The 27,380-nt window shown below is 50.3% G+C and overlaps 1 protein-coding gene across 1 annotated transcript in view; it reads right to left on the bottom strand.

Annotated features, from left to right (window-relative positions):
• The window catches only part of LOC119437212 (bone morphogenetic protein 4), a 273,407-nt gene extending 246,751 nt beyond the window's left edge, over window positions 1-26,656 (bottom strand). Inside the window, exon 1 of the mRNA XM_037704261.2 lies at window positions 25,244-26,656. Coding sequence (XP_037560189.1) covers window positions 25,244-25,607 — 364 coding nt within the window. The 5' untranslated portion in view covers window positions 25,608-26,656. The remainder of the gene's footprint in view (window positions 1-25,243) is intronic.
• Window positions 26,657-27,380: the final 724 nt, after the last annotated feature.

Genomic DNA, 27,380 nt, shown 5'->3' with positions numbered 1-27,380 from the left:
ACGGTTCTTGTCATTCGTCATCGTTTTGTTTGAAAAGGTGAAGCAATTTCCGGTAATATTAAGTAAAATCTACGTTATTACGGCGGATGAAGCCGAATTTTTAGGGTATACAGGCTACTAACGGGTGAAATTTCCGGCTGGTCTGAGGCTATATTTGGACACGCTGCGCCGCGCTTATTTCCCGCATGCTCGTTTTGAAACAGCTAGCCGCTTCTTGGGCGCGTTTTATCCTTGATACACTATATACAGCGTACAGAAAGCTGCGAAAAGGGTGTAGCGAAAGATTTATCATTGCGTACTTCCATTGTTGCGCCTTGCAGATAAAGGCACAGCAGCTTGACCATGCAATATACGTATATATTGTATGTGCACGGATCTTAACGATACTTGTATCGCGCATTCTTCTAGACATTTTGGTCATGCCGAGCACGAATCAGCGAGACTGAGAGTTGAGTACTAGTTTTCTCTTTTCCACAAATGAATTTCTAAGCATACGACATGCAAACTCCCGACTCGCGCCCCTCGAACGGATTATTTTTAATGGCCAGGGTGCGCTTGGCCGATCGTGAGGTCAGCGCGCGCGAGCGGCAGCGCTAGCGTTGACATCTTGCGAACCTAGCTGCCATTAAACAGCGGCAGCAAGACTCTTATCGCCATTAAGCGACTGCACGCTCAGGTGGTTATCTGCTGACATTCATAAAGGAACCTTTATCGTCTTTCCCCCAAGAAAGATTACCAAGCTGCCTCGATATGTCACAACTAGCGTTTCTATTCCAGTAGTAGTGTGCCTGCTTTAACGTCACCACTGACGTCGCTAGCAAGAGCTTCCTGGACTGCCCGGTGCAGTTCCAGCTTAGATGCGCAGTGTCTTTCTTAGTTAAAATCATTTCTGCGTATATATACTAGCCGAACTGTCTAGTACGTCACTGCAGTCGGACAAAAATTTGAAACGACCACCTCTCCGACATGATGAATTAACGGTCGCTCGAGTTTCGCGCTCAAAGAACGCATCCAGACGGAGCAATCGCTGTCCAGAATTTTGGGCTGCGCCTATTTTCATCAACGCGATAAATATTGCCACCACGGCACAGCCGCATTCGCAGACACCGTAATCTCTGCCAGGGGGCCATTCATGTCATGCGGGAGAAACATAATATAAAAAAGGGGGAGGCGGAGGGCAAGGTGCTAGTATAGGTGGTTGACTTTGATCCTTTGTAGACATAAGTGAGCCCGCAGTGCGCATGCGCCTTAGCGATGATACACACCACGTATCAAAGCACGTTTACACAATTGAAACTGCTCCGTTACGCAATTAAATTCCACTCTAGCAATACCTGAAACCCGGACGTATACCCCCGCGCTCGAGGAAAGTACTGGCGGAAAATGTTTGCTGCGATGACCAAGAAACCGTGAATTCTTTCTTTCTTTCTTTTTTTCAACTGTCTCACGCTGCTCCGTTCAGGCAGCTTTAGGCGCCCCGCCCGAGACTAGGGAGTTCTCGCTTCGTAAAAGAGATTCGAGAACCAATTTTACCGTATTTTATGTTCAAAAAATCTCGCGATTGAACAAACCAATAGCACACTTTGAAGGCCGCTGCGTCAACAATGGGTGGGGCAATTTTGTGGCGCCACAGCGCCACCGATCCTGCGGACGATTGTCGCACGCCAGACGCGTCCGGTCTTTAGTTACGTTGCCTTCGACCTGCCGCCTATGAAACGCGAAAGAAATGATCGTGCAATGTTGCACTTATTGCGCGGTGGCACAGTGGCTCAGGGGCGATGACGTTCTTCTGCCAAGTGCCAGGTTGTGGGTTCGATTCCCGCTCGAGGAGGCCGCGTTTAGGTGAAGACAAAATGGAAGAACACTCCTGTACCTAACGTGAAGGGACCCCTGGGGGTAAAAAATTAATCCGAAGACCTCCACTACGGCGTCTCAGTGCTCTTGCTTGTGTCGTTGCTTTGGACGTTTACCAAGTCAATAAAATCCACCAAATCAATCAATCAATCATCCAATCACTCAGCCAATCAATCAATCAATCAAAGCTTCTTCGGAACCGAGGTCAGCTCCATTTTTCATTGTATTCTCACCAGCGAAGTGCGATACGACGGTGGCTGACCAGTACGTGCCTCAAGTAATAAATACACAGAGCATAGGTCGTAACACGCGAATGTATTACTAAATCCGTGGTATCACAGTGACGCACGGGCGCCGCGGTTTAGACACACAATATTAAAGATAGTAAATAAATACAGTAATAAAAATATTTCAAACCCAGCCACCCTGCGCTATTTAACGTGCACCTAAACCTAAATACACTAACGTTTTTTTTTTTTTTTTCCTCCTGCCCACGTCTTTGGAACGTATAGCAGCCACGACCGAGTATCGAAACCACGACTACGTGTTCAGCTGCTCGACGCCATATCCACGGAACCACCGCAGCACACGACAAGAGAAACTGAGGCCTTCATTTCCTTTCTATAGTAGCCTAACCCTCACTTTACCACATAAACGAATCCAGAGTTTTGAAGAAATACTCGTCTAATATAAACTGATTTAGCGTTACTTTCCAGTGTCCCTTTAAACCCTTTCGCACAGGCACTAATTTCAATATATATGCGTCCCCAAACTGTCGCGAACATATATACGTTGGCGTTGCGCGTCACTTATTTCCCACGAGGCCCACCTTACGAGCTGCGACATGGAACTACTATACGTGCGACAGTATAACTGGTCGCGCTAGTTTTACGCTGCGCCATTCTGCCATCTCTACGACGCAGCTGTGGGCAATTCTCGAGAGAACACGCACTGTTGGGGTTTCGTTGCAACAATCGGCGTCCCGACTCATGAGTAGCGCCACGCGAGTCGTATAAAAATACATTGGTGTTTACCTTAATATGTTTTCGCCACTGTAGAATAGTGCTGTACAGAAGAAAGCTAACTGGAACACCGATGCATTTCAGGGCATGGTATTTGTTTATTTATGTTTTTGAGCCCGTATTCCGCGAAACTGGTGCTACTCAGAAAGTATCTAACAATAGGTTATATGCTTTCAGTACTGACTGGCCTCAATTCTTCACTTTAGACATGCTCCGTGCACGCATTAATACAAAAGTTGATTAGCAATTTCTTTTGTTTAGTTTGTGATCGTATTGGCGTTTCATCGCGCCAGTTATGATGCTCGCGACCGCTATAATATGCAAGTCGTTTCATCTCGAACGCTCTCTATTTAATAATCAATAGAGTCGGCGCAGAAACACGTGGTATGCAGAGGCCCTCGCGTGCACCGTAATGTTGGATTCGGGCACCGTTGCTGCAGCTTTTCATAACCGCTTTCACCCGCTATTAAAGGAACGCCAAGAGAAAGCGATAGAAGAAGAGAAAGTATAGGCAAGGAGGGTAAACATTGTTGTTTGCAAAGGCAGCGCACTTGCGTGCACATGGGCGAACACAAAAGGAGACTAACACGAGCGCTGAACTGCAGCTGAAGTGAGTTACAATTCAGCGCTCGTGTTTTATCCGAATTTGTTGCTCGTCAATGTGCCCGCAAGTGGCTAACAATGGCTAACCAACTAGTCCACCAACATCTACTCAGTGAGGGTAACCAGGCGCACGTCCGGTTTACTACCCTATCTCCGGGGAAGAAGATAAATGGACGAAAAGAGGGAGAAAGAAGAAAAAGAGCGCGAGTTGCGTAAACACCACCTATAGGACATGCTCAAGGTGGCGTGGGTGCACACAGAGTCATTAAACGGTCACAGAGACCTGTCGACTTGAGTTACTGCAGCAACGCCCTTGTTTCGTTCTGCGCCAGCGACGAGCACGGGCCATGGTCCAAGGATCCTCGCTTTTGAGAACCGTCTCGAGTCCTGCCGGTTTAAAAGGAGGCCAAAGCGAAACGCAACGTCTACGCTTGTCCAAAGTTGTCCGGATGTCTCCATCTACAGGCAGATCACGTGCCGATTTTTTTACGGGCGTGGTCCCCACTCCGCTGTGCTTTGCCTCGCCAGCTCGTGTGCTTGACAGCCACCCGGCTACATTCCAGCCTGACCCGCACGGAAAGCAATATTCAGACGATGTTTTTTTTTTTTTTTCGCGTGGCTTTGTCCATCGCTGGCGCGGCTATTTCACCGACTGATGTCATGGGGTTGCTTTATGTTATATGCCACTGCTTGTTCATGAAATGCTTCATAAACGCGTGTTCCGTCATTCTGAAGCCATGAAACCTATAGTCATTGCATGGAGGGGGCTAGAATTGCGTGTGGCTGCTAGCTGAAGACTGTCGTGCTGGCGCACAGCACTCTCCAGCTAGCAGCCACAATTGATTGCCTCAATTGTGGGAATCAATGGCAACCTCAACTGATTGCCTTCCGAAATCGTTGCGTTGTTTCGTTTCCTCTGAACAGCAAGATTGTCGCGAAACTTCTCTCACGGCTGTAAGGGAATTCTCACCAGACGTCACAGACGCCACATTGGAATGTTATTTGCGGCGTTGTTAGGGATAATAGGAGCGATGTCACGTTCACCTGTTCACAGTGCCAGATATACAACAGCACGACGTCAGCGACGACATCTGTGAATGGATCTCGGTAAAACCTAGTAATTCATTCCTCTGGTTTCGCGTCCCAAAGCAACAAGGGGCTACCAGTGGCGCCGCAGTGTAGGGCTCCGGAATAATTTCGACCACAATGTATTTTCTAACGGGTACAAGTACAAGCGAGTTATTGTTATGCGCGCCTAACGAAATGCGGCTGTCGCGGTCGTACATCGAACCAGCGACCTCTTACACAGCAGGATCCTGGACAGAAAGAGCGGGACAGGGAGAGCGAGACTAAACTTTTTTTTTTTTTGCTCTAAAAAGGCTCTTCTCGTTGTGAGCAGCGTGGGTCGCTCCGAACTTCCCTCTCCTAGTCCAGGGCCCCCGCAGAGACAGCCGCCGCGCAGGCTCGGCATATATAAAGGCGAGCTGCTCCTCCAGGACCGGGCTCGTCAAGGCCTGCCTCCCGCTGCTCCACCAATGTGGGACTTTTGTGTGGAGGCACTGCCGGGTTACGTTGGCAGGCCCACGTGGTGTACTGTAATGCAGCCTTATCTCCGCCGCAATGTGAACATCTATCCTCATCCACAGTAGGATGAACTTTTTTTAAAGTATACATAGGGGGCTCGGAAATGTGCCTCTCTGAAGCTCATACCCAGAAATTTTGGACATTGCGCCTTCGAAAATTTGTTGAGCTTCACCGCAACACACAAGCGTAACTCAATGGGCAGCAACTTCCTAAATTATATTTCAAGAGATCGACCTAGTTGCAACAAGTTCTTGATAGCAACGTCGAGAGGGTACTTCTTTCAAATAAAATACGCATTTACGACACTTAGTCGGCAATTAGTGCTGCGTTATAGCAGTGTTTTGCTTCTGACCAAAACACTTCGCAGCAGCGAAGTTTGGACTAAGTGCCGTAAACGCGTATGGTATTGGAAGGAAGTACCCTCTCGACGCTTCTATTTGAAACTTGTTGCAACTCATTCAGTCTTTGAAAATATAATCTTTTGAAAATGTTGTCCATTGGGTTACTCGAGTGTGTTGCGGTGAAGTTCAACAGCTTTTACAAGGGGCAACGTACACAATTCCTGGACATGGACGCCAGCGTGTCACCTGCTCTTTGTTGAGCTTAGAGTGAGGCGGAGGATATCGTCTCCTGCTGTCCCTTACGTTCTCCAGTATTTTGCCGCACCACTGGGGTACAGGATTCGGCTGCCATGCACGCCTCAGCCCACGCTCGGTATGTGTGTCCTCGAGCGATGGCGTAAGCCGTGTGGTTCCCAAGGAGCCCTGCATGCCCTGGTGCCCATAGTATCTGATGTTTGACTCCGGGGCTTGCGCCCTGAATGAGCCTCATGGTCGTCTTGCCTACTCTTTCGTTGAGATAATTACTGCAGGCTTGATGTGAGTCGGCGATTATGGTCAGAGACTCACCCCGCGCGTTGCCGATGGCTAATCCTAGAGCAACAGCGACCTCTCCTGCCTCCGTAGGTTTGCACCCTTTGACGGTGATGCTGGCAATTTCTCTGCACGCACATTTCACCGCTGTAGCAACAGCCACTGATCTTCCAGCATAACAAGCAGCGTCCACGTATACCGCGTTCGCTCACACCCGCCAATCGTTTTTCTAGACTCTTGGCTCTCGCTTCCCTTCTGCCTCGAGGCAGTTCCGGGTGCATGTGTCGTGGAATCGGCAGGGCCGTGTTGGTCACCCTAATTTCTTCCGGTACGTCTACGACCTCTATGATGTTTTTGAGGCAATCTCGGTAGCCGATTCTTATTGGTAAATGTCTGCCGGTCTTCGTTAGCAGGAGCCGTTCAACTTGGGAGCTGTGATGCGCGTCCTAATGAGAGTGACCCACGGTACTGGTATTCGTTGTGTGCCTTGCTTCTAAAGAGCGCCGTTGCCGTTTATTTATTATTGAATGCGTCATCATTAGGGGTGTCAAAGTGAAAAAAACGTGTGTGTGTGTGTGTGTGTGTGTGTGTGTGTGTGTGTGTGTGTGTGTGTGTGTGTGTGTGTGTGGTGTGTGTGTGTGTGTGGTGTGCGAAGCCAGTCACGTGGTAGAAGGTACACCCCCTCTTTACCTCTACCACGTGACCGGCTTCCCGCACACACACACACACACACACACACACACACACACACACACGCTGAAACTGTGACGTGAATGCATATACCGGGTGTTTCAGTGAACACTTGCACAAAATTTTTAAAGGTTGACTGTGGCAGATACCACACTTCTAGTTTATGGGCTGGTCTACTCGAAGAGGCGGGCATTACTTGCACAAAAACGTGAACTGCATAAGGGATTAATTAATAAAAATTCACTAATTATGTTTTTAACTAATCATCTTATGGCCCATATTGCAATTTACAAATTCCAGCCGTGGAGTTCGCAAGGCAGATCTACTTTGGAACGAATTCTCAGGATGAAATCAGTTTCGAGATATTAATTCCCGAACTTTGCGGAGAAATGCATGGGCATTCCAGTTACCTTTGTGCTTCAATGCATAAAACGACGTTTTGTTAAGAATTTGCAAAGCTTTGTTGAGAATTTTTGGGGGCATTCTATACCGATATACCCTGAAAAAAAAATGGCTTAATAAGTGCGTATATTCCCCGGGCATCAAACACTGTTGCTAGCTCTTATTGCTTGCGGGTTGGAGCTTTATTTTTTTTTTTCGTAATGACTGTATTTTTCTATAGTAAGAGTCTGCAGGGTTGAATTCACGGATTGTCCGCACGCTATGCCGAATACTTCTATAACCTATGGTTACCAATTTCTTCAAAATATATGTCACTGAGGCGTTTCGGCAGGCAAGTCCCCACACAACGCACATATAATACGCCTATAATTGCGTATTATCACAAAGGTGACTTCGTAGCCTGCTGAAGCCCGACGCGGATTCAGTGCAGCTGCACCAAACAGCTGCTCTTCTACAACGATCTCATATCGGGTTGTCTAGCGTCAGCGTAGCATCCGCTACGTGTATATACCAGACGGCGAACGTGCCCCTGGCTGTCTCACTCCTTAAGATTCAGCGCGTCTTGTATCAAGCAGGAGCAATATGGCTGCAGGCGGGATCTAGTCTTGCGAGACTTGGCGGCGAGATTCGAAGCAACGTCTGCTATACTGTCATATTAAAAGGGTACAACCCCTCGTGCACGCATATAGCCATTGTCCCCGGCGTGCCTGGGACATCCGAAGTTGGCATGTTTTCATTTCTTTCTTTTTCGCGGCACAGCGTTCGCAATCACCGCGAAACTGTTGTGTATGCGCTGCTTTTTTGACCGACTAATTCGTCGTCGGCTGCAAGCGACGCACTGCCGAACAAAGTGCATGCTCCACTTCGCCTCGGTATATATACGGCGTACACGGCACCTCGTCGTCACGTCGGGCACACGAGCGTGCAGGAAACGAACGTCGCCTGCCAGCGTGGAACGAACGAGCTATACAGGAACGGCGCCAGAAAAATCCTTTCTATATAGAAACGCATCGCATCGACGCCAAGGGCGTCGGACGTCACACGTGTGTATACACACGGCCCGACAAAAGGAGAATGCGTGTGCCTCGCCTGCTCGCTGGTCCATGAGGGAAATCTGCCTGGTGCGCGTGAAAAGAAAGAAAGAAAATCTGCCCATGTACAGCTTCCGCGCGCAAAGTTTGCTTAACCGCAAACCCCCCCGGGCCAGTATTCGCACAAAAAGGTGCTTAAGAAGTTTTCGTATGCAAGAGTCGTTGCCAGCAGCCAATCGTAGTGTATGGACATAAGAATAGCGAAAGTGTCGGCTCATGGCAAAGTGTTTGCGAACGAAAAGCTGGATTATAGGTGTCTGCGCTGAAGTGCAACGCCCACTGAACTTCACCTATCCCGGCCTCCTGAACGCATATCTTGCAGTGTGCACGGATGAGTTTCGACAACATGCCGGAATACCGATTGCAAAAGCTGAGAGAAAATGACCCAATTACTTTGCGGCTAATCTGGGTGTGTGTTTGAGTATAAGCGTGCGCTCTCGAATGACACTCGCTCAGAACGACTGTCACGCGTCCGATTAAAACGCGCTAAAAGACACAGAAAGACAGAGAAAGAGCACGGCCGGATCTTTCCTCAAACAGATCGAATGTGTTCACGGGCAGTCAGTCTTCTTTCTTACCTTTAAAGCAAACTAAAGAGAACAATTATTTGAGCTATATTATAACTCATTACGCTACTACAATAACAAACGAAATCCACTCTTAGGATGAGCATCCTTGATAAGGAAAAAAAGAACGCAAAAATGAAATATGGGTGGCGATGCCGCTGTGAAGTTCCCGCATCATCTCGCCATGACGTCATACATTTTTTATGCTTTTTTTCGGCCTAGTTGGTTTTTCATCGGTAAAGATGGACTGCACTGTATTGTAAAGGTGCCAAAACCTCAACTTTGCACTTTTTGAGAAATTTTACTGCGCCAAAGTTTTACTGCGCCACAACGGCCCAGATACGACAAGATACACCCAAATCCATGACGTCTGTTTGACGTCATGGATTTCGGAGCGACATTTATAAAAAGAAAAGTTCGGCCTTAATTTTCTAATCAACCTCTTACCCCGTAATCAAAGAAAACAGGGCTTCGAGCAAACACTTTACAGTCTAAAGTGACTTAGTTTTCTGCTTAGAGTCCCTGTAAAGCTGACCAGTGACGTCATTGAGTGAAAACCACTTGCACTACGCGCGCTGTCAGAACAGTAAGGAGCACCGCGGGCCCGGCCAGGAAATTCCTGAGCGAGCAAAGCCTTCTACCGTACGCCAAAAATGTCTCACGGCATCGAAACGACGTCGATCGGGGAGCGCTCCCTCCCCTTCTTCGGGCGGCGGTGCAGCAGCTCAACTCTGCGGGTCCGGTCCCGCATAATGTATGTATATCTGCCGCGAGCGAGCAAGAAGAAAAGAGGAGGGCCGGGACTGGTTTCTTCCGCGCCGGATTTCGACATGGCCGAGCGCCACCTTCTGCTCGGCACCGCACGCGAACACAGAGACCAACACGCGCGCACACAACAGCGTGCGTCGGCCGCGACCGTCGCGCAGGCATCGTCGACGGGGAAGAGGGGAGGCAGGTATGCAACGTGGTCTGGCGGTGGCGGGATGGAAGAGGTGCCGCCGAACCACGAGAGGGGGGCTTCCTCGTACACCTTATCTGCGCCCAGCGAGCGAATGCGCCGCGCTACAGGCTGCTATCGTATGTAACGCATGGCGCCGGGCTGGTGGCGCGCAGCTTACGCTGCCTCGGTAGCTTTCTGCATCCCCTGACGCCCAAGAGGAGCGGAGCGAGACGCGCTGGTAAGCGCGACGGGGGCTTGCTGCCGAGCAATAAGACGATTCACGCCGTCTATTTCATGTCAATTTCACACTGTCTATATGGAACCACGTGACCGAATTCACAAAGCCTTACCAGCCCATATTCACAAAAAAAAAAAAAACAAAAAAAAAACATCATACGCTAGAGTAGTTCGTAAGAGCAAATTCCAACCAATTGAGATGCTGGACGCATCATTAGCCTGGGCGGCAGACCAATGCCAAACAGCACTTACGAACGAAAAGCTTCGTGAAATGCCCCCCCCCCCCCCCCGCTCCACTTCTCCCTCGCCCATTCGTAAGCGCCGTGTTAGCCATTGGCCAGCCGCCTTTACTAATGATATGTCGAACATCACCATTGACTGGAAATTTGCTCTTACGAACTATTCTTGCGTATAAAAACTTTTTGTGCGTGTGTGCGTGTGTATGAATGCAGATTCAATTCTTCCCGATCTGCGTCACTTGCCTGGGCAACGTCCGTTGAGCCAACGGGTGTAGGAACGGATAAAATAAGAATTGGGCTATCCTATTGGACATAAGAAAGTTCTTAATCAGCACTATAAAGGCGTAATAAAAGTGTACGGTGTAATTATAACATGTACCGACTACAGAGAACCTCGCCATTATAGGTGGCGCAATTTAGCAACTGAAATTGAAGACTCATTAAGACTTTTGAAGCTTTCTTTGCCTCTGGCCCCAGTTTTCACGTGCCAACTGTTGGCTGCGGTCTCGCACAATTGGCCGATACCGGATGGGCTGTTTCAAACCAGGGCCCGAATTCACAAACACTTCTTACGCTAGAATCGTTCGTAAGAAAGAATTTCAGCCAATCCGGATGCAAGACATATTATTATCTCAGGCGGCCGGCCAATGGCAAAGAACACTTACGAAGGAAAAGCTTTGTGAATTTGGCCCCAGAATCGGATATCGCATGCAGACAGAGGCGGCACGGTGCGGCAGGTGATGTACGTAAGCGCGGACATGAGCTCCAACACGAACTCGTCCTCATTGTCACGCCACCGCCGATCGTCACCATTCCAAGGTCGTCGTCCCGTCGTCGTCACGAGTGGGATGCGCATTTTTCGATCGCCGCAAGGTTATGGTCAGCCACATGTTTTTTTTTTTTTTTTTTCGGTGACAATATGCCCAAGTTGATCGTGTGCTATATACTTGCAAATGGTCTCTAAACAAGGACAGCTTTTTGCTCGCACGCACCAATGAAAGGTTCGCCTAAAATGATCCCCAATTTTATTTTTTATATGCAGAGGTATCTATATAGTACAAAAGCCCTAAAGGGCCCTGCAAGTCTAGGCGAGATCTTCTTTTCGTCTTGCTCGCCTCACACGCTCATGGAGCTTCTGTTTTCCCCGAACGTGTATCGCGACCACTCAATGCGCGTCACGTCTGCCGTTTCCTCTTTTGTGTGTGCGTGCACACGTGGGCCGACGTACCGACCGGTACGCCGCGCGCACTGGCACACTTTCTTTCTTTTCGCTTAACGTCGAGGAGTGCGATATATTTCTTTCTATGCGGCACTTGCGCGGGTCTCCCACGGTGTTCACAACGTGTGTGTACGCCGCGACGCGCGCACACCAGTGCGCGCGGCGGCGCCGGCAGTGCGCCGTCGCGCGCGCTGCTTCGGCTTGGCGCCGCCTCTCGTCCCCGCCGCCGTAGCGCGTCCTTGCGATCCCATCTCGGCGGGCGAATTAGTCGACGGCCTTCGGAGGTATACTTCCCAAAACATCTGTTCGCCTCGGCCGCTGCTTCTGTATCGCTGCGGGGCACGAGCCGCCGGCGACGAGCGCGCGCGCCTCTCGGCTTATTACGCGACGCGCAGCGCATGGCTTTTTCGACGCACTGTGGTACGATGCGCTCGCGGCAAAAGGCAGATTTTCCGGTGCGCGGCGCGGTCGCTCTATTAAAAGCGCCGTGCGCGCGGTTGGCCGCGTGAACCGCGCACGCGGCCTTTCTCAAGTGGTCCTCGCTTCGGACGCAGCACGGCCGGGACCCCCCCTCGGGCCTTTTGCCGGGTAGCAGTGAATTATATGCCGCTAGGAAACGCCGGCGAGATAAAGATTTCATTTTGCTGAGGCTTTCTTTTCTCGTAGAGTTAGAGTGGAGAAACCGCACATCACGCACTGCACCTCTCCATGGCCGCGCGCTATATATACGATGAAGGGCTCTCCTGGTCCGTCAATAATGAGACCGCGTCATCTTCCTTGGCAATCCTCAGCCTTCAACCTACGTTACATTTTTTTTTCTGGTAAAGGTGCGCAGTACACGCTATAATCGCTCCCAGCTCGTGAGCGAAAGTGAGGTTTGTGGCGACGTCACAATATCGCGGCGCGAGTATTTTTGGAAAGGAGCCGAATTTGAACGCGAGATTCGCTCCAACTTCTCAGTGGGTTTTGCCACGTGCACATTTCGTTACGGCGTAGTATATACGTAATCGGTGGACAAAGATGCACCGAAGGCTTTCACAAACTCTGCGTTTGGATAATTTTTTTCCGAGCCCTCCCTGCAGGTAACTTTAAACCGTCTCGGCTCTGGACTCGTTAAGTCGCTCGCCCTATACTGTTGCCCACAGCTGTCGAATGAACTGCGACTAAAGCTTGTAGTCGTCAAATAGACTCCGTGATTGGGCATCATCATCATCCTACATTTATGCCCACTGCAGGACGAAGGCCTCTCCCAGTAATCTCTCATTAGCCCTGTCTGCGCTAATTGCAACTTGCGTCTGCAAATATCCGCATTTCATCACCTCACCTACTTTTCTGCCGTCCTCGACTGCGCTTCCTTCCCTTGGCACCTATTCGGTAACTCTACTGGTCCACCGGTTGTCTGCCCTAAGAATTACATGGCCTTCCCAGCTCCGTTTCTCTCTCTCTGTATATATATATATATATATATATATATATATATATATATATATATATATATATATATATATATATATAAACGAACGAGAAGAAAGGGAACCGAGGGGCCCAATGGCCACGTTTGTTGGCTTCTGACGATATATAAGTGCATATTTTTTGTTCTCGTCAAGTGTCGTAAACAAACAGACAACACAAAAAAATCTGCGGTTTAAGCAGATTTTAAGCAGAATCGGTTTAAGCGAAGCTTCCACAGGTGCTTGGGAAGAACGCCGTTCCTGTTTAGCTATCGTTTGCAAGTAGTAGACCCCACGACCCGGTTGGACACATTTCCACTGGGAACCGCCTCGATCAACGTAAACTTGTTGCGCTCCTTCGTGCACATTACCCGCATGAAGGAATGCCGACGATAGAATGACCACGTACTACGCCATATGAAGATGACCGCGCGACAACGAAACAAATGACGACGATGTAATGATGAAAACGGAATGACGGCGAATGATGTGACGACGATCGATGTGAACTATGTCCGGTACCGGCCAATCATCTAAGGCTGTAGCCATGAGCCAACAGGGATTGTAATAGCATGACGACGGCGTGATGACGACATTACTTTGAGCATGATCCACGCATTCGGCAAGTGCTATTTAGCAAGACAGCAGCCAGCAGAAGCAGCGAAAAAGTCGAAGGAATAGGCAAAGAAAGTCTCGCTTTAAAAGTGAAAGTGTAGAGAGGAGATGATGGGACTTATTCGTCGAGGTTGGCCACCCCCCGGAACAGCGCGGTCGTTCCGGGTGCCGCACGAAGCCTAAGTGGCCCGCGAGGCAGCTTAATTAACGCAAGACACGCTATACACGCACGCACAAACATGCACCGGAGGCGAGGCACGGGTATATATAGTTGGGCTGGAGCTCAGACAGCTCTGCGCATGCGTTCCGCTGAATCCGCTATCAGTGCATGCCTGGAGAACGCCTTCACACATTCGCGCGCTCTCCGCGACGCTGTCATCGGGATACTTGCACGCTCGGTCGTTATGCGGCTACACCCACTTCTATTTCAAACTGAAAACAAAATCTTCAATTCGCCTATAGTGGCTTTCAAGTGGCGAGTAACGTCATCTGCCACCACAAAAAGCATAGTCGGCATATCGATGGCCGTCGTGCACGCTACAAGGCGGTATCCACAGCCACATTCAGCCTACAGCCATTGGTGTACACCTTGCGTAAGCGTCAAAGGCCGCAATCGGCGCGATGCGCAAAGAGCTCTCAGCACTCCTTCGAGCCTCGCGGAGAAGGCAGCGTGGTACGCTAGTCCGCTATTCCTCAGGGCGCCAACACTCTCGCCATCCAGCATATATGATTGCCCATTTGTCTTGCTGAAAGTGCAGCAAACCGCTGTTGCGTATAGAAGTTGGTGGCCGAAGGGGATGTTTGCCAGGCAAACGAGATTCCTGCGATACATGTAGGGCTACTTTGGCGTCCGTTCCCGGTCCCATTATTTGGATTTTTTCTTTCTTTATTAATTTTCGAAAACTTTTTTTGCCGAGATTAAATTAATTGATTAATTGAGATATTTATTGACCTTAACAATATTTATTTATTTATTTATTTATTTATTTATTTATTTATTTATTTATTTATTTATTTATTTTCATTCTGATTTCAATGGGAATGCGGTCGACCCGCCGTGGTGTTTCAGTGGCTATGCCATTCTGCTTCCGAGCACAAGGACGCGTGAATTCGAGTCCCGGCCCCATTCCAGTAGAGGCGGAATGCAAAAAAAAAAAAAAAAATGTTTGTGCACGGTGCTTTGAGCCACGTTAAAGAACTCAACGTGGTCGATATTGTTACGGAGCCCTCCATTACCGCATCTCTCCGTAGTCTCTATTCTGCTTGATCAGCGGCAGTCTTAACTATAGCTCCGGGCCCGTACCCTGAGAGACGCATGTTGTCATCATTTGGTACTCAATCTGTGACGACTCCCACTGGAGTCAGGAGTACTCTAAATAAATAATAATAAATGCATTCCAGCGCTTCGAGTTGTCAAATTGTTGCCATTCGGTGGGATTAGACTGCCACGGAAACGCTGTGGTCCAGCGAAATCCTGCAGTATGCGGGGCTTCATCCTTAAAGCGATAGCCTATACTTGCGGAACCATCTCCAGTTTTCGCAGGACGGTGACCTGGACTCGCCGCACTAAGGACGCTCAGGTGGTGTGAGCATTGACATCGCCATAACCGAGAGAGAGCATGAGAAGGGAGGTGTGAACAAAGGGGAGTAGGCAAGAAGCAACGCCATAACGCCATCGTCGTCATCCCGTTCACCGTCTCTTCGTCGTCGTTAGTCAAAAGTCGTCGCGCCGTTGTCTTCTCAATCGTCACCGTCATCGTCTTGTCGTCCTCACCACGAGGGCTCGCATTATACACGCAGTAGAATACCACACAAGTGAACATATCGGCAGCTTTACACTATTCTGCTGTCGCTGTACTTGGGCAATCATCCTCCGATGGTTGCTGCCAACATTTTCCCCGCGTTTCTTTCAGGGGCATGCCAACTTTTCCGCTTTATGCGTCCTATTCTACCTGGAGGCTTTGCGCTGAACTCGATTGGTTGGAACTGTAGGACTGAGCGTGAGAGAGCGTAAGAACGCACGTAAGTCGTATGTGCAAAACGCGTGCGTTCTTGCCACCCAAGGTCTCCAAGTTCAGCCCCGACTCGTGTTGTATTCCTTATTATATTGAAGTACACGAAGAAATCTCAACATTTTCTAATAGGCCGAAAGTGAGGAGGCCGAGAGTGACGTAAGGAGTTGCGAGAAATAATATTTTATATAGAAATCCGGCAAGACCATCCCGCGATGCAAAGCCATTGTCGAGGAATGTGATTGGTTGAAGAACGCTCAGATAGTTTTGCCACGTAATCATATAAAACAACTACAACGGCGAGGGGACAATGTAGCCAGGGGTCAGCGTTCAAGGAATACAAGATCGGCCTACAGCAAGCAAGGTGGCCAGACACAATGGCCGACAATTTCGAAGCAAAACAGAATAGAAAATGTTATATGGCGTAGTGGAAAAGCACAATCGAAACAGCACCGGCGTTAAAGAACCCCAGGTGAACAAAATTAATCCGGACCCTTCTGCTACGTGGTTAACAGTGTTCTGCATTAGCCAGACGTCATCTCTGCTTTCCTCGGGGAAATCTATGAAGCTCTTCTAACGCACATATCCATGAGCACTCTCAGAAAGGCGCTATTAACCCAGCGAAAGTCATGATAGGGATATAGCCAAGCACGAGGTCGCGGGTTCAATTCCCGGCTGCGAAGACCACGCTCCGATGAGGGCGGAATGCGACAAAGCGCGTGTTATGCCATTTCCGCGCTCATTCTTTAAAGAACATCAAACCGTCGGTATTAAAACCGAGTTCTACACTACAGCGTCCTTCGTAACGCAGGCGTAGCAGCTGTGGGACAAAAAAAAAATAAAATAAAGAAAAAAATATAAAAAACGCAAGAAACTATCTTAATTTAGACAATTACCGCCATACCGAGTTATCGCCTCGGCATTCACCTATACAGATCTCTTGAACACAGAGTCTGTGCCACAATTACGCACTATAACTCTCGCGAAAATGATCATTGTATTTTTTGTTCGGCCCGTTAATCGTTCTGGCATCCGTTCTTCGGTTTCACTGAGCGGCTTCGATCGCGTCCACATAGAGATGCGCCTCGTCCACTTTTCGCGAGCCCCTACTCAGCCCTCCCCGACCTCTGCGTTAGCATACCATAGACCCTCGACTCACATTTGAATGCTAAAACGGCGGGGGCACGTTTGGCGGACCATCTGCGTTTTCCGGCCGGCAATTAGTCGCCGCACTCAATGGCGCGCTCGCGCGAGCGGACACCGAGCTCATGTTTGTGCGGTGCCGTCTACTCTGTCCGTGCGCTTCGTGGGACAGCGCCGCTGCATGCGGCGGCACGACGGACGGGGCACGTCGCGAGCGTGCAGGGGGAGCACACCTGCTGACCAAACGAGCCGCGGCCCATTGTTTCATTTGCATCGCAGACGGGACCTCCCCCTCCACCGTCCTAATACCACCGCCGTGTATTGGCGTCCTGACGCCGGTGGGGCGAGTGACGTGTCATCTATACTGCAGGAAGGCCGGAGGAAAGAGGAGAGGAAACCTGAAATTAAGAAGAGCTCGACTCGTGCCTTGCCCAGCCCGTATACACGAGCGTGAGAGAGGCAGATCAATGCAGAGCGAGACGGCGGGTAATGCACACGGACAATGCGTGCGGTCCGCGCGTGTACGTCGAGATCTTTCGAGACGTGCCTATATATGCGCCAGCTTTTATGCACTCCTTTTTTTTGTTCTACGTGCTTAAACTTTTACTCACCGGCGAACCGAGGCCCTAAGATTGAGAAGGACATCTCTCTTCAATGAGCTCAGTGCAACAAGAAACAATGTTTAATTGCATTTTCTATGAGGAAAAAAAAAAGCGCACCACGCACACAAATCAGCAGACTACAGCTTCAGCGGTCGATCTGGCGCGGAACGCATTTAGAGGGGAAACCCATGATTTCCACAACTGACACTGCCATCTTCTGCCGAATGAAGACAGCTCGTCGAGTCTCAAAATCCGAATTGAGCTATATCGCGGCCCGTACAAACATCATTGGCGATTTTTCGAGAGCGTCCCCACTGCGTTTCTAAAGCGTCCAAAACTTACTCGCCAAACCAAGCGTTTAATGTCCACCTAAACTTTTGCGAGTGGCAACGACATGGTCCCATTCCTACTACTGTGCAACGTGACTCTGCATTAGTTAACGCGGTTCCAGCTCCACGGCGCTAAGCTATAATCCTGAGCGATCGCCGATGGCTGCGACACGCACGTTCACTCACTATAACGGTTCGCACTGGTGCAGCATCACGGATAGAACGATTTCTATTTGGCAAGCGTAGCTATATAACGCGCGCTCCGCATCGAAGCTATCAAAGTGCAGTGATCCGGCACGCTATTATAAAAGCTGCGCGTGGAATAAGCGCGCGACGTGAGAGTGAACACGCCATTAGCAGCGAAAGGCGCATATAACTCATCGTGGAATACTAGACGTATAGAGAAATGCTGTAAGCTGAGAAACCCGTTGCCAGCTGGCGCGCGCGACCCCACTCGCCTTTCGTGGAAGGCGACCAGCGAATGCGCTTCCTCTCATGAAGCTGCGCAAACGTATACTTCTCCACGTATCCTGGATCGAAGTGGCTCGCTTGTATACACCCTCCTACAAGTTGTAGCACGAGGCCCTCCGAACAGACGACGTTTAACGAACAACGCCAACTTCCATCCGGCAAACCGTCACATGTCGAATCACGTGACGACGGGACGTTTATAAGAGCGAGAACAATTCTAGTAGGTGCTGTTTTCACGTCGTGTCTTTTTCTAGCACACATTGGCAGGATGGGTTGCATAGAAGATGCCATGACGTTCAGAGACAACGCCCTTCTATGGCTGAAGGAGCGCCACAGCGAATGTTCCTTGGCACTTCCGTGACATTACATTTCTGCTGTGTCACGAAAAAAGTGAAACGCCACGCGTCGCACTGGGCGAAAGTGCGCATGCGTCGCAGTACCAAAAACGTTTCAGATACGAGATTCCGGAGGTTTCGTCTGGCCATAGCAGGCGCGTAACTGAGTGATATGCCAGCTGTAACACACTCGCAGAAGTCCAGGGCTCGAATTCACAAAAAACTTCTTAGGCTAGAATTGTTCGTAGAAGAAACAAATTTCAACCAATCTATATGGCGAACATATTATTAGCGACGGCGGCCGCGTAATGACAAAGGGCCAGATTCACAAAGCTTTTTTTTTTTTTTCGTAAGTGCTCTTCGCGATTGGCTGGCCGCCTTAGATAATGTGTCTTGCATCCGGATTGGCTGAAATTCTTTCTTACGAACAATACTAGCGTAAAACCTCTCTGTGAATACGGGCCCTAACGTTCCATTATTCGCCGCTACCATCGTTCGGAATAGCGGTATACGCATAATACAGGAAAGCTTCTTTAGGAAGCACATCGAACGTAAACTGCCAAAACGCATGGAAAGGAAATTATTGCAGAGATAAGCAAACTCTAAATACATTAACTCCGCGGTCGATATTGCCGGGCCCCGGGCTCGTGCAAGGAGTGTGCAAGACGCGTGCGCATCAACGTACCTCATACCTTTAGCGCTTGTGTGTACAGTGGTTATAAAAAGTGCGGGGCCATGCTTCGTTATACGAGCGTAGCGCTATAGTATAGCAGCAGTCAATTGACGAATACTTGTTTAGCGACTACACGGTTTGCGAACGTCGCACTTTTGCAGCGCTTTCGCTTTGACTTGAGCGCTAAGCACGCACACCAGAGTGAATGCGTTGGCGGCAAAGCAACAGTGTACCATACACCCTTACGCTCCGGCTTCATTTCACGAACCATTTAATGCATCTCGGGTACAACCCGAGCCTTGAGGACTCCTGCGGGACCGCGTAGTCACATTGGGTTGGTACAAGCGGACATATTACCAGCAGGCATATGCTATACAAAGCGCTCTTGCGATAAGCTGTGAGCACTGTGTACGTAAACGTAAGTATTCGTACGAGCCACTGCGTCTTTCAGGTCCAAATGCCGGAACGTATTCTCGTTGCTCGCGTTACGAAAATGCGGCGGTATACGTATATAGCGTGACTTAGTTCACTGAAATGAGCGTCTGATGAAACTGATATGGGTCCGGTTCCGCCATTAAGTATGCCTCGATTCAAAGCAAATGACCGACAGACCGCACTCGGGAATATGAACGGACGCTACTAGAGCACCGGCGGCGTCGTTTTATTCTTTGCGTGTTCCTCAGCCATCATGGAAACCTTGCTCCTTTCGTGCTGATGCGCGATATAAGAGACGGAAACACGCCGATATATATATATATATATATATATATATATATATATATATATACTGCCACAAAATAAGGCGCGCGTGTGCAGAGACAAAACGATATACACAGCCCATTCGCGAGAAATCCCCCGGACGGACAGAGTGCTCACCGCCGCGCGCGTGCGAGTGAAAACCAAGGCCATTATACGAGGCGGCCCCGCAATTCTGAGGGTCAGAGACAGGGGTGCTGGTGTTGGTCCGGAGTATACGCGTGCACGACCCTCCGAGAGTAGTCCAAAGGGGCCATTTGTCGGCCCATTCCGGGGCGCCACATCCATGCGCGCCTCGGGGATCTTCGCCGACGCTTGCGTTTCGTCGTGCACGCTGCGCATGGAAGCGCAGGAGCGCGCGCCAAAACGGCCCCTGCGCCCACCCTATATAGCGCGGCGCACCACCACATAACGACGACAACGAGCCCGAGTCTTAAGCATGCATGGCAGCGCGCGTATAATACTAGACCCGAATGAGGAGCAAACGAAATGGCAACGACGACGCCAGGAAAGCTATAGCGTTTTTCTTTCTCGCCTAAGAAGACGGGCTCCATTTGATAGGCTACTAACCATATATAGAGCGCAGCTGCGCGCGCTGGCATCCGCGCGCATATCGGCACTATATATATATATATATATATATATATATATATATATATATATATATATATATATTGACTGGATTGTTCAATGGGCCAAGCATATTCAGGAAGATGAGAAGCACAACTTCGCGGTTGTCTTCGGTTTATTTGCCCAACAGTTTCGGTCGGTGGACCAACCTATTTCAACACACACACACACACACACACACACACACACACACACACACACACACACACACACACACACACACACACACACACACACACACACACACACACACACATATATATATATATATATATATATATATATATATATATATATATACAAAGACCCTGAAGGCTTCTCACTCTTTCTCCGTCTTTTTTTTTTATATACCTATATCTACAAGCCCAGATTCGACATCACCAATTGCACTGAATATACGATGTCCCTTGGTCACTCGTTATACACATTCTTAGAAGTTTTGCTCTTTTGCGAGTTCTGCGGGCTTATCTTGTGTGTAAAGCCATGCTCCCGGACGAGCGTTTTGTTGTGAGGAACGAAATGGGTTGCGTATGCGCTGATAATGCGTCCTTGAAATAATGTGCTGTCGAGACACAGCGTTATCGAAATGAATTCTGCCTTCGAAGATTATGCAGTAAATACCCACCAAATGTTCATTTTTGGCTACTTGCGACTATTCTTTCAATGCTGCTCATTTAGACTGGCGTTTCTTTTATCGCAGATAAGTGAGGTCTGCTGCAATTGAAGCCTTCGCTGCTGCTTTAGCAGCACTCAATCTATACACCAAATGAATGTTTGCCCACATCTATATACAGCAGAATTTCGGTGTGTAACTTATCAATTTGCTAATTTCCCTCCATACAAAAATTCATTTTCGGACAGTATTATTATTGCGGGTTAGATGACAAACAGGAGACAAAAATTCAAGCGATAATTGCATGGCCCAGGTGTAGACGGTTGTTATGATAACGATAAAAACTGTAAAAATGGTTAAAGGACTTCTCAGGTGGAATGTGAAAGGGAGATAAAGCGGACATTGCTTAGCAATATCTGCAACATCGCCTGACCTTTAATACCGCTGTTTGATTGGTTTAATGAATACTTCCTGCGTAGAAGATCGTGGGCCAAGAGAATATACCGATTCAATTACAATTTTTCAACCTTTCTCGCGCTTCTCTCAGTGCTCCGAGCGGCGCTCGGCCATGCCTGATCACCTCGATCGGCTGGTCGTAAGCGGTATGTGATAAGAAAGAAATACGACAGAGCGAAATTATTGGCTGCATTATATACCGGCACATAACTATGTCTGGCAAAGCTGGCAGCGTTGGAGCACAGCGCTCCCAGAGCACGTATAGCGGGAAAAAAATGTTCTTACGCTAAAACTGCATATCCCAGCCAATCGCGATGTAGGACAGCGAATGCGGCCGGCTAATGGCGAAGCGCAATTGCGAACAAAAAGCATTGTGAACACCGGCTGTTCCTCAAAGCTCGGAAGTGTCGTGTCTGTCGGCCAATCCGTTCCGTTAGGACGTCATCGTCGCGTGCCACTGTCGTCGTTATCGTGTCCTTGTCAGGTCAGGGCTCGTATTCACACACCAAAAAAGAAAAAAATGTCTCCTACGATAGAATCGTATACGTAAGAGAAAATTCCAGCCAATGCGGATGCTGGACATGTGATTAACGAAGGGGCCTGCCCAATAACGAAGAACACTGACGAACGAAGCGTGTTGTGAATTCGGCCCCAGATCGTCACTCTGACCATATGGCGAAGATAAAGAAAGCTTTGATAACCTCCTCCACTGGTGATCGAACTATTTCGTCCCTGAATAAGTGCCCCGCTAACAGGTTCTTTGTCTTCTGTCCTGCTTTCAACGTTCGCGCTTGGCAATTTGTAAGGATTCTGCTCCACGCAGGCTCAGCGTGGTGGTGTCTACATGCACATGCGCAGCAAAAAAGAGCTTCTGTAGCTGTCTATATAAGACAACGATGCGTGCACCGCAAAGCTGTTTTTCAGAAAAGAGCGCCATTGTTTGAGGACCAACCTAAAAAGCAAGATGGCGGCCTCCGCTGTGAGAGTCTGCAGCTGTCGCAGTTAATTGGTTCCATCGTGATTACCGTGATAATCTTCCTTCTAATTAGATGACACGCGCAAAGAAGCTGGTTTAACAACCGTCAACAGCCAGAAAAATCGCTTTCAAGCAATGAAATCGTGGGAGCTGTCACTCGGATGCTTAGGCTTGTGATGGCGAAAAAAAAAAAAGAGCAGCTCTACATAATTTGAGGTATAAATCTGGCCTTAACATACGGCCTGGCCTTCACGACGAGGAAGAGAAATGTTTGCTCCAAACTGAGACGCCCCGCTGCAACTGAAATAAATCTAGCCAATATTTCACGCGGCGACGAGCTTTATTATTGAGAGCTGGCTTTGACAAAATTAATGGAGACTGTGCTGGATATTTCACGATGGTCATATTTTCATAGGATGGAGCGTGACTCCTGCTAATTTTTTTTTTACATACATAGTTATGGAAAACAAAGCCGTGCTTCGAATATAACTCACTAGGAGAGAAACGCGATGTATTACTTTGAAATGACGGCGTATATTAGGGTATGCCAGGCCACAGATGTTGATTGTCATTAATGGTGGTAAGATACGGGCGATTCCATAGGATTAACGTTCTGCCTGATTTAGCTCCGCTCGAGCCAAGTATTCTTCCTTTGTACCGCATACCTTCGGCCAAGAAGGCCATCGCCATCTGAGAGCATTACAGTAACGCAAGCGACGTCCAGACATGGGACATGCAAGGTTAGGAATCGTCAGGCAACCAACTTGTATTTACATGGTTTTGTAGCCAAACTTGAGGCGAACTAAGTGTCTGACATACGCGTAAAACTGCAACCCCCCTCTCTCTCTCTGTCGTGATGAATTTTTGTAACCAGCAAACGCGCTTTCGCGCGTGAGCGCAATGCCCGCTACGTTCAGGACTGTAGCGCGCTGCCGTTAATAGTCAACGAAAACCAAAGTCGACAGTGTATTTCAGCTATGTCTGCGCAAGAGAGAAGAAAACAACAGAAGTCGCCAACGCAGTCAGCTTGCGAAGGCGTTTACAAACTGCGCCCCGCCCGGTCATTTTTGGTGTGCATACACAAGGCGTCCCTCTCTCCAGAGTTACGGCGCCAGCGCTCGGAGCAAGCAAAGAAAAACAATAAGAAAAGGCGCGACAGACACGCCGCGCAATGAGCGCGCTATATGCAGCCAGTCGGATTCCCGTGCCGGCATAACCGAGTCGCTACAAGAGCGATGCCGCAGCTTTAGTCGACGCCGTGGCCTCTCGTTTCCTCTATCATGAGCGGCGTACTCGGTCAGATTCACTCTTGTGCGGCGGCCTCCCTCCTCGGGTCGTTGGCGTCGACGCAGACAGCGTCTCAGATGGCAACCCCTCACCGGCCAGCCCCACTGTATACAACGCAAGCCACACGTGCAACGCGAGATGTTCAGTCTACGTCGAAAGAGCACGCCGTAGACGATGAGTGTCTGGCGCGGAAGTCTTCTGCAGGACTTTTGCCACTTATCGATGGAATCATTAGTTCGCTCAGCACGGGCGGCTGCTATAGCTGAAATGCCAGTTTCTGCGTAAGTGTCGCGGCTCAATTAGCGCTGGACGCGGGAAAGTCTGCCATTTTATATTGCCACTACGACCGTCAAAATCTTTCACGATGGCCCACGAAGAAGAAGACGACGGGAAACGGGGGGGTTGACGCTCAACACTGTGTTCGTCACCTATAGGAGACTACCAATCACCCAACCCAACCTCGTTACCCAGACTACCCAACCTCGTGCGGTTCACGGCCCGTAACCTAGCTTCATTCTGCGCTTCATCAATCGCGTTCATTATGCTACACTAAGCACCCAAGCGTGCGTCGCACCATCGTAAGCATGCTCACTTCAGTAATTAGGCAAAATGCGACCCCATGCATAACGCACGGGTAACGTATTAGATGAATATGCGTGATTGTCCCGGAGAGAACATCGAAACCGATACTCAGTTGGTCTTTCGTCGGGAAGTGAAGACGCAGTGCATGCGCCATGGCATAACGCGGGTCCCAAATTTCAATGTCGAACCAACGCATGCATGTGGTTGGCTATAGTCGACTCATTTTCCACCGAGAGGTTGTATCAGCACGCATCGCACTCCCAGCGGAAGAGTACATACAGTACGACTCATAGAGATAGCAGAGTTCTGCGCGTCCGCACGCCAGAACTTCGACAGCTGTGGCGCGGGAAATAGCGTTTTGTTTCCGCAGTACCAACACTAACTCGGCCTCGAATCAGTGAGAAAGTGGTGTTGGGGCGTCAAACAGTGTCATGCATGCGAATGCTGCGAGGCCTCATGCATCCAGTCGGCCATAATATTTCTGTGTATACATGTATATATAGTACACATATGTTTGAATTGTTCGTTTTACTTATGCACTAATGCTTCGAACCTAGTGCAAACAGTTACCACTGCTCGACCGATAGAATTCGCCCCGTTTTGCAATTTCCAGAGGTCGAGCAGGGCCACATCAGTAAAGCCTCTGTGCCACTCTCAATGACACACGGGTCTTTCAGACAAAAGCGTATGACCAGGCAGCCGAAAGAGCGAGCTCCGGGAGACGTTCCGCGGCCAGACGCATACCACGCTTTCGTCACAGACGTGTCCGCTCGTAGCGGCGCGCAATGCACCAGGGACAATGTGACGAAAACGCGGTTCCAAAGAAAAAAAAAAAGAAAGAAAACGGCACTCCCGTCGCTCGTCACCGGCATCCTGGGCACGCAGCCATGCACCTTGCTCATGACGAGACACGCATTCAAGCGAGCCAGCAAAAACAAGCCGCTTCCGAAGGCGTCGTCAATGCGTGGGCACTACGCCGCGTGCTGCACCTACCTCGGTCGGGAAAGCTGCGCACCAGGTTGGCGTTGTACTTGTTCGCCGATCGCGTAATCCCTCCGGAGCCCGCGGTGGCGTTGTACAGCTCGAGCATGTAGACGGGCGGCTGTTGGTGCCGCTCGCGGCGCCGAGGTTCGCGCAGCCCGAACACCTGCAGCAACCGGGACACGGCGGCCCCGTCCTTGAGCCGCTGGTGCTGCTGGCCGTGGTGACGGCGTGGAGACGCCTGCTCCTCGGCGAGCGCGGCAGTCGAAGACAACGAAGCTGAAGACACGTCCTCGATGGCGTTGGACAGCTCGTGTCGCTGCGGCACTGCCATCACGATGAGCGCCTTGAGAGCGAGCAGCCACGGAAGACGCATCGCGTGGTATACTGAGTTTCTCGTCGTTCGAAAGATCACTTGCACAAGGGCCGCGGCGGGCGATTCGAAATCGCGCGTCTGCTGCCGGCTCTCACGACGTCGTTGTTGTGTCTGTCCGGTTGCCGGCAGGAGAGAGACGCGCGCGCGTGCGCGCCCCTTGTGTCGAGTCCGGCCTCAGCTGTCTCTCACACGACGGAAGCGCGTGACAAGAACGCACGTAGTGGTGGAAGCAGACGCCGACGAAAAACGTGCCGCCACGCGCACAATATGGTTTCGCAACGACGACTCGGGGGAGGAGCGGGCAAACGAAACGCGTGGTCCACGAAGTCACAACAGCCCGATCACTCAGTCAGTCACTTCACATGTCGCCGCTGCACGACGCCAAAACAAGTCGGCATCGCTGCCGCGGTACCGCGCGCGGGGAACTGAGAAGAAGCCGCGTGGCTCACGCGCGCGCGCGCGCGGAGCAGCTTTACGTGTGAAGTCACTGACGGGTGGCCAACGTCCGCGCCCGACCGAAACTTCCGCACGAACTTTTCAGCGAAGGACTGTCGCCGTCTCAGAAGTCACGGCAAACTTGTACGAGCCCGGAACGCCGTCGCTGTTCGGGCAGAAAATTGGAAGGACAAGATCTGAGACCGGTCGTGACGACGACGCGCACGCGCGTCCAGCAACTGTTGCTCGGCCCGCGAACTCCGAAACCACCGCACGACAGGACCGCAGTCGACAAACACTTTCGAAGGGGCACCCCGACTGTCAGGCCGAAAAAGGCGATCACCTGGGGAGCAGAAATCGGACGCCGAGACGACCGATCGGCAACCGTTGGTGTCCAGTCTGGTTTACTCAACTAAAGAGAGGAAATTAATAAATATATATAGAGAGAGAGGTGGAGTAGGAGGGGCGGTGCTCACGGGAGCGCACCCGATCGCGCCAACGACCAACTTCTTGCTTGCCAGAAGCGCGCGTGGTGAAAACTCGCAAAGCGAGCGAGCGGTCGGCGAGTCCCGAAGAGAGCGCGGCGTTCGCGGGACAACCTCACCGGCGGCGATCAGAGGGGCGACTGACTTGAAACGCGCCGGCCGCCCGCCACCACCAAGCAGCACAGCATCGACTCGCGCGGGCCGCACCGCTCCGCGAGCCCCTCTCGTCAAGCGGCGGAAGCACAGCCGAGAGCCGGCCGCTCTGTCTCTCGCTCTCGTGCGCTTGCCACCCCGGCTCTCTCGCTCTCCTTCACTTCGCTGCTCCTTCGGGCAAGCGGCGCGCGTAGTGAAGCCAAGTCTGAGCAAACAAGAAGGGGCGGCTGTGTTGCTTCGTTCGCAAAACGAGTCGCGCGCTCCTCTTTCACCCCGGTCTATCGTTTCTCGTCGACCGAGAGGACTTCGAAGGCAAGCTGGCGAACACACACACACACACACACACAGACGCACGCACGCACGCACGCACGCACGCACGCACGCACACACACACACACACACACACACACACACACACACACACACACACACACACACACATAGGTGTATTCTTCTCGCCGTCGACGTACACGCCCCACCACCACCAGGGCAGTTGTCCGCGGTCTTTGCTTTGGGTTCCTCCTTCGATGGTCCCGCGCGCGCTTTAAGTCTGTCAGCCCTCCGTCGCAGCGTGTCCGAGCGCGCGGCGATGGCTTGCTTGAACGGGAGCCGCGGGCTCGTCGCACGGCGGTTCCCTCAATGTGCCGCATACCTGTTGTCCCAGCCCTCACTGTTCCCGTCCTCCCCCACCTCTCGTTGC

The sequence above is a fragment of the Dermacentor silvarum genome, chromosome 1 (genome assembly GCF_013339745.2).
Source record: "Dermacentor silvarum isolate Dsil-2018 chromosome 1, BIME_Dsil_1.4, whole genome shotgun sequence".
Lineage (NCBI taxonomy): Eukaryota > Metazoa > Arthropoda > Arachnida > Ixodida > Ixodidae > Dermacentor > Dermacentor silvarum.
The sequence above is the reverse complement of the archived record's forward strand: the minus strand, read 5'-3'. Positions and strand labels throughout refer to the sequence as shown.